Source organism: Nipponia nippon, unplaced genomic scaffold (assembly GCF_047370975.1).
Source record: "Nipponia nippon isolate SJK-2023a ecotype South Korea unplaced genomic scaffold, ASM4737097v1 scaffold_6, whole genome shotgun sequence".
NCBI classification, from domain to species: Eukaryota; Metazoa; Chordata; class Aves; order Pelecaniformes; family Threskiornithidae; genus Nipponia; species Nipponia nippon.
In genome coordinates this window covers 56,469,369-56,490,917 of record NW_028262380.1, presented here as the reverse complement: position 1 = coordinate 56,490,917, position 21,549 = coordinate 56,469,369, and the positions used below count along the sequence as shown (strand labels likewise).

The window sequence follows — 21,549 nt, the reverse complement described above, 5'->3', positions numbered from 1 at the left end:
AGAAAGAAATATTCTGACATCAAGTACAATGCACACTGTACGCTGTAGGGTCCATGGTTTATTGGATTTTTATGGAAAAACAAGGAAAACATTTAAAAGGTCCTCCCTGAAACAAAAATGAAAGAATTCCTTCAAAAAGAGACATATATGACACCAGCAAAATCAGTGAGAACTCTTCCATTACAAATATTTATTTGCAAATTTCCAGAGTTTTGCTTTTAGGGGAATTTCATCGGATGTGATGCTACTATTTGTGGGCAGTTCTTAATGAAACAAGTACTTGTGAGCTGGGACTGACTGATACAAAGTCATCGCAGGGCTTGCTCTCACCTCCCTGGTCAGTGCATCATCATTAGTTCCGGAGGAGAGACGTGGGCCTAGATGCATGGGTTCAAGGGCACTTACATCATCTTTTGACTTTGAAGGAAACTGAGGGCAAGAAGGACCTCAGAAATGACACAGCCCTTGCAGGCTCAGTGCCTCAGTCTCTCATGTATGTTGTACTTTAAAGCTGTGAAGGGAATTTGCCTGTACTCAAGTGTGTATGGAGGCACCTGAACTCAAGTGGATATCATTTTTGGGGGGACACGAGGCAGGGGAAGGAGGGAGGGTAGCAACTCTGCAAGTAGGCTATTTCTGTGTAAGCCAAGGTCCAGCGTGTGCGCAAAAGAAAGTACATGGGCAGTCTGGGCAGTCCCCCCCAAATCAGTAGGATATTTCCCTCACTGAAATGAAGTCAAGGATGTGCTTAAGTGCTTTCTGCGTTGCAACCTAAAGGTGGAACGAGGTGACCAGCCTGAGGTTTGAAAATGCCGACCTCTGCTCCCAAGGCGTCTGTAGACACAGCACACTTTCTAAATGACAGATGAATGCCTTCGTTATTCCCCTATCAAAAGAAGTGTTCTTGCCAAAGTGTGTGTCTAACCTGCAAACCCACCGCGGCGTAACTGCGCATCCAGCATGCCAAGGCACAGGCAGAAACCATTGTACAGCTGTGGGGATATTCTAAAAGCACTGTCTGTTTTCCAGGAGACTTTTTTTCTAGCAATGTTTACATTTCCATGACTACTTTGTTTAAGTAAGGAGAAGACAGCATGTTAGGTGTGGTATATACGGAGTACGGTGTATCACGTATGATCCTAAAATGGTGTGTGTTTGGAGAAAGGATGTTTCTATTAATTGTCAAGCAATGTGAGGCATCATGTTGTTCCTAGATGACTGAAAGTATGCCTAAAATGTAAAGGAAAAGAACAACTAGAAGAACTCGAGTATGCCAATGCCGCAAAAGAAAGCTTAACTTGTTTTCTTGCTTTTTTTTTAGAGAACACCTGTTCCCAGCGCTGAAGCATTCCGATGGTTCTTTTAAGCAGTAGTGTATCTTATTTTCAAGGCAGTCCGAAGTGAATGGCAAGCTAAAGTCTTGTTTTAAGAAACTGCTTAGTCCACCATTGAAGAATATACTCAGATACTATTTTCATTTATGTATAGGGGTTTCCTCAAAAGCAAAAGACAAAAATCTGGGAGCCTGGGGAATTGGCCAGCTTCTTCACATTCAGTACACTGATTCTTTCTTTGATGTAACTTAGCTATACTAGTGAAGTTGTTGTCTATTTTTAAAGTGGCTGTAAAAAAAAAAAAAAAGTTTGGGTAAACCCCTGCTATAAAGTCATGTATCTTTGAAAAGTAACATATCTATACTTCATTTTCAAATATATGTGTTTCAGTACTGTAAACTGTACAGATAGCCGCTTGTATTTTGTGTGTTTAGACACAAGGAGACAATCATGTCTGAGCATCTATGGAGATTAACGGTTTGTACACAACGGTGTGGTTCTGCGAGTTAAATCCGGAGCAATAAATTCTAGCTTTAACTATTATTTTGCTAGTTGTTTAGCAGCAGCAGCAACAACAGCAGCACTGTTTTACCATGCATCCTTCCATAGAGACTTGATGCCAAGTTTTCCAAGATAAAAAGATTGTGATGCATCTAGCAATTACCTTCCGTCGTGGTGGCGTAAGAGGGGAAGACGTAACATTTAAAATTAATCTTTCAAGCACTATATTAGAGTAGTGGTTTGTGCACTTGCATTGCTTCCAAAGAAGCATTACAGAGGGGTATCTCTCAAAAAATGCTGTCTGGTGTCTGACTCGCTTTTCACTGTGCTCTGAAGTGGAGTGCCCAGCATAGGTGGATGTGCAAAACCAGTCGTCTATGTAAAGGTTGTTCTAGGATGCAAAACAAAGTGAATACGAGACCTTAGAAAAAATGATGACTCAGCCTACTTACCCTTCACCTATGAGTTCTTATGTAACGTTTTCAGTCAGTGGAGTAAATTTTTTTATAAAGTGGAATGCAATATTTTTGGTCCAAGCGGAGCTCTTCACAGTTAAGTGAGTTTTGACAGTTGGACTGGTTTGGGTCTCACTTGCACTTGTGTTCTTTTAAGAGCCTGGATATTTTTGCGGTATAAAAATGAACTTTTTTTTTAAAAATGTTTAAAAAAAGACCGCTTCTCCCCACATGTTTCTTGGTCCACTGATCTCGGCTTTGCTGAACAGCTGGTCCCTTAGGCCCCCAGAAGAATGCTCCGCCATTCTTCTTCCTGCTCTGGCTGCGCGGAGGAAACGTCTGCTCCTCGAAAAGGCAGCGCACGGAGGAATGTAACTCACTTGTCGTAAAAAATATGGAGGATACTGAACTTAGGGATACTTATTATCAGTTGATCATCACTTTTTATTGCTTGGCTTCGTCATACCACTCATGAGTGAAAAGGCCATCCCATCAAAGTAAGCGAATGCTGTTGTGCCATGTATTTGATAAATTTATCATTTTATACAAGATAGGGCTACCAGTAGTTTCACAGACAAGGTGCTGGGCATGGAAATAACTGATTAATGATGCACAGCATGTTCAAATTCCTATTGTTTCAGCACTTTCTCCGTTTTTTGCTAAGTACATAAGCCTTTGGCCCCTGGTCACACTCACTTGGTGAAGTACAGGGGATGGTTGGGAGTGCCGCGGTGTGGGACCTGTGCAGGCGGGGGAGATGCCGGCTTTGGCAGGGGAGGGAGCTTGCAGGTCTGGTGGGTGTTGGGAATGGCCCAGAAAGTGAAGACCAAGGGATGGAGGAGGAGAGACCTCCTGAGGTCACACATATGTGTCAGCAGGGCCGGGCAGAGCGTGGGTGACCCGGGGTAACTGGAGGAACGCAGGCGGGGTGGGCTTACACCTGCATCCTCAACTTAGGGTCGACACACATGTCTACATCTTTGCGTTGTATGACGTCACATACATGGCTTCAGAGATGGAATATCACATTTGAAATGCTTCTATCATGGTGCCCCTCTTACAGTTTGTAAGAGGTCCTCAGTTGAATACCCATTCAATACCCATCCAATGAGCTTTATGTCTGTTTGTATGGCAGCCACGTATGAATTTTTTTTTGTGTTGGAGACTTTTTGGTTAGGGCCTCTGTTACTGACCACTAGACCAATACGAGCTCTGTAAGGTCTTCTCTACCAAAATGCTGATTGATTTACAAACTGAAGCCTTATTTGCACATCTGGTTGGTAAGCTTGCCTTGCTTTTTGGAAAATTGTGATTGCTCTTACAGAAGCAGAGACAAAATTAAGTTCAGGCTACATTAGGTGTACAAAGATATTCATAGCAATGTACTTACTGTCTAATACCCTAATGTTGCATGTCTTGATGTGGTTTCTTTTTTTGTTTTGTCGTTTTGTTTTAAAGAACTGATGGATCTGTATATTGTAATTGTGGTGTTTTACATGTCAATTCAAAATTGTTAAAACAAACAAACAAGCAAACCTGTTAATTATTGAAGATGAGGAAGAGTTGATTTTTCTTTGATTTACCCATACGATTTTCATTTCGGATGTTGTTCCTTTGCACCATCAGATTTTTAGATTTTGCTGAAACAGTATTTATATGATGTAGTGCGCATAGAGCATTTTAATTAGTGATGTCTGAAGAAGGAAATCCCTTTTCTGGCCTGTCTCTCTCCACCCCAGCCCTACCCGCCCCCATGTTCATACACGTTTGTCAATCGGATTATTGTCAAGTTCTAATTACCAAATTTGTGCTCTTCACAAGGTCCAAACCCATTTTCCAGGATGAGAATTTGTATTCCTCAATGCCTTTCATTCTCACGATAAAAAAAAAAAAAGGCAAAAAAAAGGCAGAACATACTTTCGCTGTCTTCTAGGTGTGAGCACTAAGCCTAATGGAAGCATTTTTGGCATACCCCAGATAAACTTATGAAAAATGGAAAGGCTGAAAGGGAGGCACACGTACCCATTCTGTCAATTAATAACAGACTCTCCCTACGAGGGGAAATACTCCCTTTTGTACAGAACCCCTGGTATGTAAGTCCTACAATTAATGTTGAAGAATATAAAGTCTTTAAATGGGCTATATCTGTAATCAAATAATGAAGAAAGAAAGTAGTTAAATGAACATACCATTCAGGGTCGAATGCATTCAGCAAAAAGCAGTAGTGGGTCTTTGATCATGGTTAGATGCATAGTGATATCAAACAGTGGGTTCTCATGTAACAGCTAAATGTTTCAGATTTTGTTTTTATTAAATTTGGCAGTTTCACGCTGAGCTCTACTGTATTCTTAGTGAATAAAAGACAGCTCCTATGTTAGAAAGTACTCCATTTTCACAATTGCAGGGAACTAGGAGGATTTTTTCAGAAACACGGGCCACAGAAATGTACTCCTTTCACAGTGTTCTCCTATTTCTGAACTGTGCAGTTATCTATTAAATTTTCTAATAGATATTTGTGTAAGGTGTATGTATGCTTGTGCAATTATGGAAAAAAACAGTTTTGGAAAACAGTGTATTTATGAAAAAAATAATCACTTATGGGGCATGTACAAAACTGTATAAAAACATTCAATTTGCCCAGTAAAGTTGTTTTTGTGATATTTCTGTGTTGTTGAATAAAGGACTTTAGTATTCAAAATATCTCTCTTTTTCCATAAACAGGTTTTGTTTGTGGGATCTTAAACAAAGAAAACCTCTTTAAAAAAAACCCCTCCAAATGAGCGAGAAGGTCCAAATGCTGACCTCAGTCTTGCGTATGGGAATGAATGCTTATGAAGTGCCGGTACAATAGCTACAAAACTAATTCCTTCTCAATTGGCAATCGATGGAAACCCCATAAGTTGTATACCTGAAGGTAACATTGTACTCTGGATTTTTTAAGATAGCAGAAAAAAATACCGCCTTTTTAAGACTAGGAATGTTAGGTTGAGATTTTGAGGCTACAAAAAGGTTAGTGAAGTAGGAGCAAGATGGATTGCAGAAGAGCCTTCAACCCTTTAATGCAGACCTCTGTAGTACAAAAACCAGTGGATTAGTGAGGGTGATGTGATGAATCAACCGTTATCTTCGTAGGGAAAAGCATATGAAGGTGAAATCTCATCTCTAACTCTTGCAACAAAAAATAGTCCTGAGATGAGATCATCCTGTTGCTGTTGGAGTATTTGGGATTACGAATATGGTTTGTGAGAGAATGACGATAATATCTTCCTCTTTGTTTTACTGCTTCTCTGTTCCAAGTTCTGCTCTTTACCTGCCTCATAAACTATACATAGCAAAGGAAACGGTTTCCCCTTGCCGTTTGGTTTCCCCATACTACTTGCGGACATTAAAGCAACTTCAGATAGGTGGGAAAGTTCGTGACTGCCGGCAGCACGGCACCTGATTTTGGTGAAATTTCGAATGTCATTTTTCTGTGAATATTCCTTTAATAAACAGAATGTCTGCTCCTGGGTGCCAAACCAGGATTTTGAAAGGGTTTGAAACATGAGGTAGGTCCTTTGGTCTGTGAGATTCCTTCAATGCCAACTGATTTTCCAGGGGGAGCCTCAGTGTATCCTTTTGTTTTTTAAAGAAAGCAACAAAAGTGAAAGGAATAGAAGTGGATTTTCCACTGATCCTGTCTGCTCATCGAAATCCGTAAGGATGTATGTTCCTGGGAGACGTAGACTGCTCATTAGACAATGCCAAGAGTGAATCTTGAGGTCTGTTTGAAGAGGAGGAAAAGGGCTGCCAGGTTGCTCAGGCATAGTCAGTGATCTCTCTGGATTAAATATAGAATTCACAGGGAGGAAATACGCTCATTTCATGAGATGGTCGATTTGGAAGCGGGAAGAGGTCTCTGAGTTCCTATTCCTTTAATGCTTTCTCTTTCAACTTTTTTTCCCCTTGAGTATTGTTTTATACTAGTCTGAATGAAAAACGTCCCTCAGCTCCAGAGAAATACTCGCCCCAGATATGAACCTTGCAGCTTAAAACTACCTCTAGCTTTTTATAGCTTTTATTTTTTAATTAAAAAAAAATTCTAAAAAAACCCCATACAACAAGCAGGTAATTCTTCAAAGCCAAAACTGACAAACTCATTACCGAGCCTATTAAGAGGAAGGAAAATACCCTTTTGTGTGGAAGCTCAATTCTTCTAGGCTGTGTTGGACTCAATTTGGTTTTGCCACTAGCCATTTCAGCGCTCTCTTATATTTCTCCAAGGAACAAGTCTGAAATTATGAACGGTCTAGTGATAAGGGGCAACGTGCCTTGTGGGAGGCTCTAGTCCTCCCTAGATTCCTGTGGGCTTTACTAGGTAGCTCATGAAATTGGAGGATATTATATAGGTGACTTAGTTATAAGTTCTGCCTTACTTTGCTGTAAGGATCTACTCAGTCACCAGTGTGCGGTGAGCACGGATAGATGGCCCCAAAATCTATAAAGGTAAGAAATACGTCTTCTCAGTAATAACTGCAGAACATACAATAACGTTTGAGACCACTGGAACTATCTGAGGAAAGAAAGGTGAAGTTCAGCATCAGCAAAGATGTCAGGATCCACTCCCACCGTAGCTTTGTTTCTGTTTGCCGTTTGGTTTTTAGGATGGACACACTTGGCTGGGTAGCTGGGTCCTTCGGAAAGGCACTTTTGCCTAAGACAGGCAGAGTGAAGGAAATGCGGGTAGCAAATTGTAATCCTGCAAGACAAGGATCTAGACTGCTTAAAGAAGCTGGGATGTTCAGGAATTATTTCCATTGTTCTTCTGAGTTTTCAAACAATATTAAAGGATTGTCACGTTATTCTTAATTTAAGAAGCAGGAGTAGTTTGTCATGCTACTGCCCATTCCCTGAAAAACGTTTTTTAGAAATTAACCTTCATGGGTTAATTTCACAATAAACTTTGAAGGTACTTCTTAGTCTACTATGACTTCCCCGTAAGAGAAGATGCTGTAACTGGGGGTTCATTCATCTGTATAAGGCCCGTTTGACTTGCAGAGTCAAGGATCTTTGCTAGAAAATAATTCAGCAGAATTGTTGTAGTAAGATCTACAGGTGTCATGATGGCAGGCAGAGCCCAGATTAATTGTTCAGTGTGGTTCTCCACAGCTTGGTTTATGATGTGTATAAGCATCCTACATCTGAGAAGAAAACACCTTTCTTTCCTTACTCCTTTAAATCTGCTCTCTTTGCAGAGTTAATAACACTAACCCTCTGCACTTCTTCAGGAAAAAACCAAAACATTAGAAGAAATACATCTCTTTTTGACTAGACATGTTGCTCTGGAAAGAGAGAGAGAAGAGTTAGCCCAGGTCAGAAACCCCTATTGCTTGCCCAAGTCTCCCAACTCGGGGTGCTCTCTGCATCGGATGTAGCTTGTGAGCAAAGTCCCTACCTCAGCTTGGCAATCGGACACAACCCAACAGAAGATCAACACCAAAGCAAACAGGACCCGGCGGGGGACGTTCCCACCACCGCCTCCCTGGTACATGCGAGACACACACAAGTTTGTGCCAGAGGCCCCAAACCCCTTCCCCTTCCATATATATGCGAGTTTGGATCAGGTTTGCTATGCCCAGGTGAGAGGTGAACCTCCCCAGAGCTGATGAGCAGATAGCGCGCTGGCGGGTTTTTAAGAGGAGAGAAGGCTTACACGTCCAGACGGTGACTAGAATGTCTCGACCCTCGTGTCTCGCATTAGCTTCTGATTTCTAGCTGTGAGTGTCTGAGGCCACCAGGCTTTAGGAGAAGTAGCTGAACTGTTGAGTATACGTAGTCTTTTATGTGCCTACATTTTAATCCTCATACCTAGAGACTGACAGTGAATTTGACCAGCTGATATGTTGACCGAGAATGTACCGTTTAATGCAAAATTATAACAACTGGCTTTCAACCTGTTTTTGGAGAATTAGTGGGTAAATAACCTGATCTAAAGAAATCTGTCACCCACATTAGGAACTGTGAACTAATTATTGCTTTCTGATATTCTGCTCTTACTTGTTTTGCCTTTTTATCCTGATTGTTTGCATTCCTAGAACTGATTTGCCTTTTTGATGCAATGCCATGTGATCTGCTGATTAATTTTTGTGAGCAATCATAAACTCCAACCTGTGGCTGACTCGGTATATTTTTATGCTACGCTCCATAAACATTCATTCATTTCTTATGATTGCTGTGTGGAAACAGACTTTTACAGGCTAATAAACTTGGATTTGAACTGGATGAAGAGTTTCCTTGTGTCACTTCTTTCCTCTTTTTAAGAAAAAAAATTAAAATGGAGCCATAAAGGTGCAAACCTTGACTTGATTTAACCAGGTCTCTGTAGCTATCTCCACAGGTGCTATCAGTAGTAAACTTGGAAATACCGATAGCAAAACCTTATTCTCGAGTTGATTTCATTGACGGTGAGAAACGCTCCTTGTTTAAAATAAAACAAACTTTCTGAGTTTAGGGCTGGGAGAGAGGGGGAAAGGAAATGAGGGGTTTTCTTTAACTGGTTACTCCGGTGTCCTCTCTCCTGTAGACCTGCTTCCTTAAGCACACTGACACGCAGAGAGCAGCTTCCAGCTGAGACCAATTAAGCAGAGCATTTGCCTCCAGTATGGCTCACTTGCTCGACCGGGCGATGCTCGTTGCAGTCTGCGCGTCGGTGCAGGGGACAGCCGGAGCACGTGCGGGCCGGCGACCTCTCAGCAGGCAGAGGTCCGGGGCCAGCATCCTCCCGCACTCCTGGGGTCCAACGCTCCCCGACCTGTGATGCAGGGCAAAAGTCCGGTCAGAAATGACTCTGCGGGTGGTGGAGGTATTTTCTCTCTTAGATGGCTAGTTCAAACTGAAACAGCTTGGAAGCACTGATAGTAAGTGTAGTAAACAGAAGGAAAATGAATTCTCATGTCATAGCTGTTTAAGGCATGTCAATAGATGAGTAAGCTGGCAGTAACTGTTAACCCTTTAAATGGTCTCGTCAAGGAGACCATTGGGATGGAATAACAGTTCTGCAGGGAGAGGCAGCAAGGCTAGAAATAGGTTGGCCTGATGCCTGCGCACAACTACGTGTAGTCCTCTGATGTAAAGAAGCCAGCATCCTTTCCATATGTCAGGCTGATGCCTGTTACAAACATTGCGCATAAAAATTGTATTTTTTCAGACCGTTCAGGCCACCACTGGAGGCCCAGGGCACGCACATAATCTTAATCTCACCAAAGAGCATACAGGAATTTGATAGCAGAAGGAAGGCTAATGCTTTGTCAGCTTTCAGGCCTCGGACGTGAGCGGTGAGATCAAGTATCACTGAACTGCGCAGCTGGACTAGATGGAACCCGGCGCCCGTATGCACTGACCCCGCCGGAGGCACAGCCGTCCTAGCCAGGGATCTTTGGGGGGCACCAGTCTGGCCCCTGCCTTTCATCTCCTAGTTCTGCGGGAAAGAGCGACTTTTGCAAGATGGGGATGATCCCGAGGCAATCTCACCACAAAGATGAAGCATGAGCAGGATTATTAGCTGATCGGTTTTTTCCCCGGTTGTGACCCAGCACATCTTACTCCAATAACATAAGCTAGAATTGCAGCAGCTGAAAGAGGAAGAGAAGCCAGGGAAAACTGCAGCTCCCCCAAGCCAGGCAGAGGAGAAAGCTCACTTGCTCACTCTCTCTTTCTTTTTTTTTTTGCCCCTTCCCCTGCGTTTCCTTCCTTTAACTCTTCCCTTCCCTAGAGGAAGGCAGCTGTGGCAGCTGCCGTGGCTCCTGCCGGCGGGTCCCCAGCTGCATGGTTCGCATCCTGGGAAGGTGGCGGGGCTGCGGCTGCGCAGAGGCGTGAGGTCCTGGAGGCTGGAGCGCCTGCAAGGTAGGGAGGATGCTCGGGGTGTGGAGCGGCCCCCCAGCAAGTGTCGAGGGTGGGAAGGCAGCAGTGCTCTGGGGCTGCTGCTCTTCTGCCTGCGCCAGCAGTTTCCATGGGGAAATGATGGGGGATGTTGGCCCGAAGCAGTCGCTGCTGAACTTTTCACATCCCCAGCGTGGCAGGGGCAGGAAGCCAATGCAGGTTGCAGTGGTAGCAGTGAATACGTAGGCTGCTTCTGCCCTAAAATGCTGGTGCTGACCAAATCTAGGCGGATTCCTAAGGGGCAGAGGGTGACATGTGCTTGATCCATCATTGGTGTCTCCTAAACTTTCCCCTGCCAGAACTGAGGGTTCTGCAAAACAGATTAAAATAAGCCAGACCCTAGCTAGTTTTTTCCCTAATTATTTTCTTGGAAACAGCTGAGCTGGTTTTGCTAGGACTTTGAAAGCACACCAGGCTCAAGGCAGATGCCTCGCCTGGAAGCTTTCAGCCCGCAGAATTAAAGGTCTGAATAAAGCTACAAACCACCAAAGACGGGACTTTGTAATAGGCACTTGAGGCGATGTGAACTGCAGGTGTTGCCACCAGCTTTGCTGGGAATAAAGGAGGGAGCAAGAAGGGCATTAATTCTGCAGCGCCGCATGGGGACACCCAGGCTGGTTCTCTGCCAGCCAGGCTGGAGGCAGCCGAGGTGGGTTAGCGCTTTTTGGGTAGGCATCCCCTTAGCATAAAACACCGCTTGTATGATGGAAAGGACGGCTGCCGGGCCAGCCAAGGGGGTAGCTGTGGCTCCTGGTGCAGCAGCAGCCCTGGCCGAACAGCTCCCCATGGTTGCTAAATCGTGCCCCAGGGAGCAGGTGGGCGAGATGCTCGCCCGGCATGTGCGCCACATGGGCTTTCGCCACGGTTTCTGCCTCTGGCTCATCTGAAAAGAACCGGCAGCCCAGCTCATCACCTTCCCGCTGTGCTACGCACAGAGGCAGGTTATATCCAGAATGGTTGTTTAAAGAAACCTCCCGGGCGTGATGGCGATGCCCCAGCAGAGCTGCGCTGGGGCGTGCCGCGGCCCCCTCCCCGCGCCGCTGCGTTTTGACGCGATGCTCCGCACTGCTGTTCTGACACATCGCCGCTCCCACCGCAGTCACTGCATTTCTCTTCTGCTTTATGTTAAAACAAGGAAGGTGTTTAAATATTTATTATCTCTAGAAACTCCAGAAGCCAAGTTTCATTTGTATAAGCGCCTGGGATTTTTTTTTTCCAATTGTCAGTAATAATTCATTAATTATTATTTTAAAGTTGTTGTTGTTGTTCTCCCTGCAATGTGTCACCTTCCCACCGACTTGGCAGCAATCTGCACAAGACATGGGACGTACAGTGCCGTGGTCTGTGCTCCTGTGGGTTGTCACTGCTCCTTCAAGTATCTTCTGCTTAAAGAAAGTGGATGTTGGAGTTCCCAGTGTGTCGTACCACAGGGAGATTTTTTTTTTCTTGCCCTTCACCCAAGTTATCTTTTTGTGTCTGAGTGCCTTCTGCTGCCATTACCATATCTGCAGAGTTGGGGTCTGGTCCTGCCCCTATGCAGATGCAGGAGCCACAACTCGCGTGGCTTTCGGCACCCAGGGATGCTGCGTTTGGACATTGCTGCTCGCCCTGGTGGGTGCACCGAGCTGTGCCAAGCCTCGCTGGTCCTTAACACAGGCTCTAAGCAGCATAGCCTGGAATACAGAGCCGTGCAAAAGCAATCTTGCTGGCCAAGGCAGGTTGGCATTTTTCTTAGACTACTCTAAATGCAGAGCGTTGCTTGCTTTCCCCTGCTTCTGCCTGCAGACGAGGGAGGCAGTGGCTGGGGAGCGGTAGGCTGCACCCACGGGAAATGGGAATAGGAAACTTGCACTGGCAAATGCTTCTTGTTTGCTTTTTTAGCCCAGAACATGAAGTTTCTCTCTTAAATTCCCTTTTTCCAGTGCCTTTCCCTGAAACGCTGTCGTTACCACTTCTGCTTTTGCCACTTTTGCTGGAGAGGACTGTCCCAGGGAGCAAAGCTGCTCCCCATCTGACCCTACCAGGGACATGCCTGTGCCTAATGCCACGACTGCCGTATTCCCATAAATCATGGCTGAGCTGGGCACCAGAGCCACCAATGGCCATGGAAACTGGGTGGCAGGCTGCTCAAGGCCATGCCCTAACTGGGCTGTCCAGAACCTCTGCTGGGAGCTGGGGAGGAGGCAGGGAAAGAGCCACCGAGGTCAGTGAACCTGCTCTCACCTGTGGTAACCACAGGAGCTGAGCATCCCCAGTGCAGCCCACGGGGCTGCTGGAGCAGCTGGGACTGCACTGGAGTAAACACAAGCGTAGCAGCAGCTGTGCTCATAATTTCTGGGGGGAGGTGGGGAGATGTAAAATTTTGCCTTCTTTCCATGGGACGGAGCTTCGCCTTCACCACAGCAACAGCTCGTGGGAGATGCTTTCTGGGAGGCAGGGCGAGCTGCAGGAGCGGGGTGAGCTGCCAGGGCTCTGCGGGATTCGCTGTCTGGATAATACACGGCCAGGGTTCAGCCTGAATGGCCAGCTCGCGTTGTGTGGTCACGGGAATGATTTGCCGAGAAGGGCGAAGATGAATTGCTTTGCTCTCGAGAGGCCCAGGAGCGGGGGGAGGCCAGCCCCAGCCCCAGCCCCAGCCCAGCGGTGCCTGCGGTTTCTGCCGCCCCTCACCGGGGGGGCTCTGCCCCACGGGAGAGCTGCTGCCAGGAGGTTTTTAATGGGGAGCCCAGCTTTGGGTCAGGATTGTGAACACTGCAGGGGCATCCAGCAGAGCTGTGGTAGTAAAGGAGAGCTTTTGGTGAGGATGCTTTAGCGAGAGAAGGAGTGCTGAAACACTGCTTGAAACACACACCCCCACAAATAAAGGCACTGCAGCTTCGCGGGGTAGCCAGGTACTAAAAAACCCTGAGCGCAGACCTAACCAAACGCATGCAAGCATCACTTGCTGTGCTGGGAAATGTGCTGTCAGTCTGTCCTCGTCCTTTCATCAGAGGAAGGTGGTAGCGCTGCGAGGAGGGGAAACAGGAGAGGAAAAAAGCCTGACAAGCGCTGCCTGGGTGCGTATGGAGGAGGCGAGCGTGGGGTGCTGGGTGCATGGCCGTGTCCCTGTGGGTGCACATGGGCTCCTGGCCCTGCCTGCGGCCCCAGCTGGGCTCTCCTCCCTTGTCGCAGCCGCCCCAGCCAGGCACCCGCCTCTCCCTGGCCCCTCAAAAGGTGAGGTTGCTTCTCGTAGCCCTTCCCAGTGGCTGAGGAGCCTGGCGGGGTGTAAGGGATATGGCCGCATCTCCAGGAAAGGTCCTGCAGGGACGCCCTGCTCCAGCCGTGGGACTGGCATGGGAGAGCTGTGGCGTGACACAACGCCTGTGCTGGCTCGGAGGCTCTGCACTACATGGTGCTGCTCTGGGCTGTCTGTTTCAGGTTTTGGTGACATTTTTCCTTCATTCCTGCTCTCGTGGATACCTGTCACAACCATCTCAAGCCCATTTTTACTTTGACTCTTACTTGGCCCACAGAGGTGTAGGCAGCACCTAGGCAGGGCACCAGAGGAGGAATTCAGGGAGCTGCAGTGGTGTCCAAGTGGCATGGTGGGGACTCCCTGGGGCAGAGTAGAAAAGAGGACCTCAGCCTCCACCAGGCAGTGGCAGCCTCTTTCCCCAGAGCGTGCAAGGAAAGCCCAAAGCTGTGCAGCAATAAACAGGGGCTGCCCCTGGGTGGTGGCTGCCTCCCATGCCGGTGCCTCTTCTGTACCATGGGCTTGACCTCCAGCTCCATTGCCCATGTATTGATCCAAATAAGTATTGCTGTCTTTGCACGGGCCGCTATCGCAGACCACCGTCCCTCTCCCGCTCCCTTCCCAGGTCCTTGGTGCACTGGCCGCTGCCGTTGCCGGCAGGGCTGCGGGGAGCAGCGTGCCTGTGCCCATACGTGCAGGGGAAGGGGCCACCAGCCGCGCCTGGTGTTGAACCATCAACCTGTGCTGAGCAGAGCAGAGAGCAAGCAGGAGTGGGCTGGTCCGCACCAGCCTGTCTTCCCTTGCAGCCACCAGCCGGTTTCTAGTGAGTTGATTTAACTGTGTTTCCTTTAACAATGTGGCTGCATAATGCCCACCTTCGCAGAGGTCATGCTTACTGGAAAAGGGATTTTTCTATTTGGGTGCCGATGGTATCCACATTGCACGTGAGTATTGCAGGGTGGACCTGTAGTCTGGGCTTACTTCTGGTTCTGCCTTCATCCAGGAGCGTCTCCAAGTCAACTGTGTTTCAGATGCTGGCAGCAACTGGGGTAGGAGTAATTTGCTGGGCTGGGGTGTCGCTCAGCAATGAGCGGCGGGTGACAGCCGTGATCGAAAGGGACATTTATTTGCCTTTAGGATGGAAGGGATGTGACACCTCTTGTCAAATCCCATCTTTGCAAATTTGGGCTGTGAGGCAATAAGGCAGAGATCATGGCAAAAGGTCAGACAAAGCAGCGCTCTGCCTAGGTGGGCGTTTGCCCGGGTGCTGCAATGGCACGAACACGGTGCAGGATAGTGGCAAGCATGAGGAGCGGCTGGTTCACCTTCCGCAGGCTGCTCCTCTTAACAGCTCAAGTGGTTTTGCCAGTAATGGCTTACATGCCGTTTCGACACGTGCACACTTGATTTTACACCTCGGTGATATTTTACACCACGAGAGTTACTCAGAAGACCGAGGGATGCTTCACGTGTTGCTCTCTGGTTTGATGGTGCCCCACGTGGGTTTTCACTGCTTCAGAGGCCTCTTGGAGAACTGGAGGTGTGCAGCCTTTCTGAAATATAGGTACAAGTACGGATTTTAAAAACCGATTTAAAAATCTCTTTGTTTAAATACAGATGCAGGTCAGTTTGAGTAGTTGAGATCTGGTGGTCAACATGGACTGAAGCAATGCGAACTAAAAGTGACCATCAGCTGCGGGCCATAAGGGACTCCCACAACCTGCTCTGCTGCCATAAACAGAGAGGTAAAGACCGGAGACTCAACGGATCAGGAGAACACAGGTGAGGGACTTCCAGGCCAGGGAGGTGACTTGTGCTGGGCTGCAGCCCGGCGCCTGCCCCATCCGGGGCGTCAGGGTTAAGTCCCAGGTCTCATTCCCACCTCTCCCGCTGCCAGCGACACCGTGGCCACCCCGCAAGGCTGCGGCGTGCATGCAAGCTCTTCCCCTGCCCTTTCCATCTCTGGCCCTGTCTGCGCTGCTGAAAGCTGCTCTTTTTCAGCATTTGGGGAAAAACCAAGCCTGCAGTTTACAAAGACTCACTCAGCTCCTCTTTTCCCATCAGTAAACGCATATAACCAGCACTTCGCACCATTACACCTCCTTAGAGATGCAGAAAACACATAGGTTGTTTGTTTTCACATATACCTACCTAATTGATGGGTTGAGAAAGGGGAGGCGGGAAGGGAACTTCAGCCCTATTAAACTGTTGGGAATTGCGTGCGTTAGATTAGAGGTGTTTGTATTATAAATACTGCGAGGAGCTGAGGCGGCAAGCGAGCTGGCTCTCGGCATCCGGGATAAAACCGCTGGCGGTGGTGGAGCCCTTTATAAACATTGGCATTTTTCCGGATGCAGGGGATAGCTAATCCAAACGACACGCCTGGAATTTAGCTCCCGTGGCAGGTGGCGGCGTTGCCTCCGTGCTGGGACAGGACCTTAGGCAGCAAGGCCAGGGCATGCACACATCCCTGCCTTGCCTGCCCAGTCCTGTTTTCCCAAGGAACTGCTGGCAAGCCGCTCCCTGGGTGTAAATACCTGCAATCTTTGCATGTGGATTTTAAAATCCGGAGTCGAGCTTTGCAGCTCTGATCTATTTATATACAGTGTGCAGGGCAGAAGTATATTCAGGTGAAATTTTTCAGGGACCAGAGAGATTTGTGGCTTTATTTATAAATGAGCATAAGGAAAAAACAAAACAAAACAAAACAAAAAACACACACACCAAAAAAAAAACCACCCAGAGTTTTTTTTCTTTTTTTTTCACTTCATGGCTGTGCACCACACTAATGCCTTACCAGAAGGATGGCAACCGAAGCAGACCCAAACAAGGGTCTGAAAAGGTATTTCTCCGGTAACACTGATGGCTTTTTGTTTCTGGGAGCGGAGCTGCATCCTGTGGGGTCATGGCACCTGCAGAGAAAAGTGCAGTTATTGCGGAAACAGAACCAAACAGATCCCACTCTGTCTCCTCCTCATTTCAGAGGGGTGCGGTGAAATTTGGATGGGCAAAACCTCCTTTTGCAGCCTTTTGCTTTTATCCTGACAGACGGGCCCGTCCCTGCGAGCGCTCCTAGGTTAGAGATTTCTCCCTGTGCTTCTCCCCAGACCCACGTCCTTAATCGTGGGCCGCTGCCCCCCACCCCTGCCTGCGCCTCGGGCCAGACAAGCAGCCCAGGGCATTGGGAGAGCTGTCAGGTGGATTGGGCCATGCTAAGTGAAGTGTGCAGGGAGGAGAGCAGGGGAAAGAAAAATATCAGGGCTGTGTGCCAGTTCTTCAACCTCTGGTAGGGTGACAACCTCGCAAGGGCAGCGGAGCTAAACGCGACTAAAACGGCTCCTCTGGGGTGGTGACTCTGCTCTTGTCACCCCCAGCACAGAGCTGAACTCTGCCTGGCTGCCTGCAAAGCCGGAGGAGCGTATGCATGGATTAGTGATTACCTTTCCCCTAATAAAAAAGAAGAAAAAAAAAAAAGGGAGAGCGAGAGGTCCTTTAGCAAGTTATTGCTTTTATATGCTGCACCTCTGTGCACTGAGCTGAGACAGCTTCCTCTGTGCATTCAACTGAAAACAAAGAGTGAGAGGGAGAATGAAAAGAGCAGGACGCAGCCTTCCCCACAGCCACCTCTCAAACCTGAGCCTCGCTCCACTGCCTGCCTGCCTGCCTGCCTGCCTGCCTGCCCGCCTGCCTGCCTGCGTCGGGGGGGACCCTCTGCCCTGGGCGCAGGGGTCTGCGGGGGCACCCGTCAACCTGCGCTCTCCTGCCCGCCTCCAGAAGAGGCAGGGTAGAGGACGACTTGGCGTTATTATGCAATAACTAAAAAAAAAAAAAAACCACAAGCCTCCCCCCACCCTTAATTAGTAATAATAATAATAATAACAACAATAAATAATAATAATAATAATAATAATAATAATAATAATAATAATAATAATAATAATAATAATAATAAAAAAACCACTCGGGATCACTCAGGCAATAATTTCAACGTGCACGAACCAGCCTAAAATGGAGAGCGTTGCAGAACCGCGGTCTGGTGTCTCTTAGGTAAAATGGGTGCGTTATCTGCAGTAATATAGCGATCTCGCTCTTTCACCTCCACCGCTCTGCCGGCATGGAGGCGATTGCACAGACAATGTGTCATCCCTCGCTCCCTCCACTTTTAATTCCTCTCCCCCCCCCCCATGAATCTAGGCAATTTTTCCGTTAATAAAAAAATAAGAAAGGAACTAAGCTCTTCCTCAGAAATGTAGACATTAGCATACTTGCCCTAATACTTTAATCCCCATCATTGTTTATAATCGGGCTACACACAAGGTTACGCACAGTGCCGACTGATTTATGAATCTCTCTATATATTTTTTTTGTTTTAATTGAAACGGCAACATTTAGGTTCCACCTTAACAGCGCACCTTAAAAGATTATCTCGGTTATTTCACAGGCACCGAGCCGGCACTAATAGTCCAAGGCAGATATTGAAAAGCAGCACAGGGCCAGGCAGATCTATTAGAAATTCCCATCCACGCGCCTCATACATATTGATTTCTGACACCAAGCAGCAGTGAAAGCCCCCGTGGGAATAATATATTTAGCAGGGTTCGCTGCGAGGAGGTCACAGAGTGCATACAGATTAGCTACAGAGGACCAAGGCACTAGTGTTGGAGCCAAATGCTAGATTTTATATCATTTTAATCTGAACTTTTATAATCCTTTTAGTTCTTCTTTCTCTGGATGGCAGAGGAAAGGCTCCTCCACATGTATCATGCATCTTTTTTTTTTTCTTTATTCCTCCTATAAATGTGCAAATGCTGTTGTAATGGGGAGGAACGTACCCTTAGCATTAGCGGGAAGAGGCACAAACAGATTTGGGGTTTATATATAGGTACGTGTGCGTGTGTATATATGCATTTTAGATATATATATGTGCCTGCGTGTGGGTAATAATGGTCATTTCAGCTGGAGACATCTTTATTTGAAGGTTTCCTTCCACGGGGGGTGGGAGGGGGCGCCTGTAAATCTCAGCCTCCAGCTTTAATGCGCGGAAATAAAGAACCGCCGTAAGACCTTGCTTTATTTTATTTTTATCCCAGAGCTTAATTGAGCAGAAGTTGCGTTCATGCTGTTGAGCGGCGGAAAGCAACAACAACAACAACCACCAAAATACCTAAACAGCGTTAATTACCTGCCTGCAGAGGCGGCCGGGGCGGGAACGCCCGCTCCCGGCGCGGGGCGGGGGCCGGGGGGAGCCGGGGGGGGGGCCGGGGGCGGCCCGGGGCCGGAGCTGCCAGGCGGGGACACGGGGCTGAGATGCGCTCCCACAACAAAGAAAAACCAGGAGGCTGCAGCTAAACAGGCACAAAAGCTTGCGGGCGTCTTGCGGGAGAGAGAAACGCACTGATTTTTTCTTTTCTTTTTTCTTTTTTTTTTTTAAGGAAAAGTTCTCCATTCTTCCCGGTCAGCATTCCCACACTGCTCAAACCCGCCTAAGCCAGGGGCGGATTTTCACTCATCGCCTCAAATAATTAAACCCAAACCGCCACCACCTGCGCCGCCCCGGCACAGGCCGGTCCTCTGTCCGTGCCTCCAGCAGGAAAGTCCCTCCTGAAAGCCGTGCGAGACGCGGAGCCACCTCTGCCAGGGCCCCCGCCGGCAGCCCCCCGCCGGCAGCCCCCCGCCCTGCCCGCCCGCCGCCGGGCTCCCCCCGGGCCACGCAGCGGCTCCGGCTGCTGCAGGATGAGCACGGGCCTGTTCCTGCCTGGGAGGCGAAAACTCCTTTGAGGCTTGTTTTCTAATTTGCAAAATGAAAGGGAGGAGCGGCTGTTGCCGCTTCTGTTGTCCCTCGAGCCAGCAAGGTGCTGTGCCTTGTGCCAGGAGAGGCTGCAAGAGACTCGAGTTGTCTTCTTTTTTCTTTTTAGCTCTCTGGACGTTGGTTTCCCTGCCAGAGGTGTTCCCCTGTACCTCAAACGGGACGCCGTGCGGGAGGAAACCTGTAAGCCTGCAAGAGGTGCTGGGGAAGCAAGTGGGTCAGAAAAGCCCTGGTGGGTGCTATAGTGCTCCCCACCGCCTGGGAACGGACATCCCCCCACCCCCAAATCTCACCCCTGCAGTGTGGGGCAAGCAGGAGCCAGGCACGATGGCCGGGAAGCGGGTAGCACTGGGTGGGTTTGCAGCTGCTCAGGCCGGGACCACCAGGTCTCCACTGGTGTAGGGAGAGCAACTGGGCAACCCCTAATGCTGGGGACCCCGGCCCCGGGTGTCCCTGGGCTCCTGCTGGCCTGTGGGGTTCCCTGGGGACCACCTGGCAGTGAGCTGGGTGGCGGTGGGTGGGCAGGTGTGCCTGGGTCCCAGCCAGCCGCCTGCGTGACACCAAGGCATGGGGGCTGCAGCGGCACAGCCGGGGTGTCCCCGGGACATCCCGGATAAGGAGCGGGATGTTTGGTGCTGTACGGAGCACCCACACGTGGGTTTGGTGCAGGGTCGGGAACCGCTTTTCCAGGTTGTGCACCGTCCTGACGTGCACTGAGTGCTGCCTGCATTGGCATGCCCAACCATTTGGTAAAGACTCCAGTGCAAATGGCTGGAGCTGGCCAGGGGTCCTCACCAGCAGAAGCAGAAAGAGCAGCTCAGTCCTTTGCATCCAAACACTGAATCTATATCTACTTCAGCCTTTCATGCGCGTCTTGAAGCCGCTTGGAAGACATTTCTGCTTTGAATAGCAAGCTGCAGTAAAGTCGTGTACCTTCACAGCTGACTATTTGAATGTAGGATTTCTTTTGAAGAGTGGATCCTCTGCTCTGTTCTTGATACTTAAAAAGTTCCAGACCAGATCAACACAGGATGGGTGATGCTAACCACCTCTTTGCTGTCCATTTGCACTCTCCATGGACACCCAGTTGCAAGCTCTTTGGCAATGGGTGCTCCTAATCCCACGGGTGCTGCATGACAGCGACTGCGGGCTCCTTACAGACTTACTTACTGTTGGTCTTGTCTTTGGATGCCTCCTGAGAGCAAAGATATATCTGCTTCTTCCTGGGTTTCTGCAGTCAGGAGAAAGATTCATAAACTATGAGGAAAGTGCAAACCAGCCGTGCCGTGTCGCTAGAGAGAACACAGCTCTTCTTTCCTTGTGCTTCAAAAGTGCAATGGTTATAAGCACCTCAGCATCATGCTTTTGTCTTGTTCCCTGATAAACCTTCCCAGGCATCTGCCTTGATGCCCCCCTAGGGACTGCTGGCTAGCACCCATCTCTGTTAGCACAAGCACCCATTTCTGTGGGTGGCTGTGCTGTGCTTGGCTTTCATCAGTGGTCAGAAACAGCAGCGGCACACATCTCCCAGCTTGCACAGGTGCACTCCCTTGAAAAACCCCTTTGCATCACATCTGTGCTTTCCAGGGGCACCCAGTCACAAACCCTGTGGCAATGGGTGCTCCCAGTCCCAAGTGTGCTGTGCTGCGGTTAATGCACCTACGTGTCCTAAAGGCAAGCTTTACAAAAATGGCACTGATGGTCAGGTCCATACAAGACCAAGAAGTTTGTCCTCTGAATCCTCAGGTTATAAAACCAGGGCTGCTTTCCCAAGGCTCTGAACAAATCTGTCACATGGGTCTTGTTCGGTGATCCCCAGACCAGGGCTTAAGCTGATGCCAAGGCTTGTGAGGGGGTACGGGGTAAGTCTTCCCACCCGAGCACTTCATGGGCTGCTGGTGGTGGCCACTTGCAGTTACCACCAGTACATCCACCACCTTCTTGTGAGAGCTCTGGGGACATTAACAACTGCTTTGCTGTGGCTCTAGTAAAAAATTTAAGAGCTGCATAACAAGTATAATCTGTATGCTCTCTGACTGGCTTTGGGTTTGAGAAAAGGGATAAAAATTGGTGCCAGTTGAGGAATATCAATGGGAGTTTCCACAAGAAATATAGGTGCTCCTTGTGGATTATGGGAACCTTAGGTCTCCTTGTGCAGCTCCAGCAGGCACGGGGGAGGCTGCTGAGACAATTTACGGTTTTATTGACCAGCTGCATTCAGCCACTTGTCTCTGGTTTTGAGCAGTCCCAGTCAGCCCTGCACCCTCTCTCCAGAGGGCAAATAAGCTTCTGGCGGGAAGAGAC

General features: G+C 48.3%; 1 protein-coding gene across 2 annotated transcripts in view; it reads left to right on the top strand.

Annotated features, from left to right (window-relative positions):
* CXXC4 (CXXC finger protein 4) overlaps positions 1-21,549 on the top strand; it is a 105,045-nt gene that overhangs the window by 17,307 nt on the left and 66,189 nt on the right. The window contains exon 2 of one of the 2 annotated variants that reach the window (XM_087737835.1): positions 1,322-4,048. The exons of the other annotated variant lie outside the window; for it this stretch is intronic. Within the exon in view, the coding sequence (XP_087593961.1) occupies positions 1,322-1,366 (45 nt within the window). The 3' untranslated portion in view covers positions 1,367-4,048. Of the gene's footprint in view, positions 1-1,321; positions 4,049-21,549 lie in introns of those variants that run through there. 2 annotated transcript variants of the gene reach the window in all.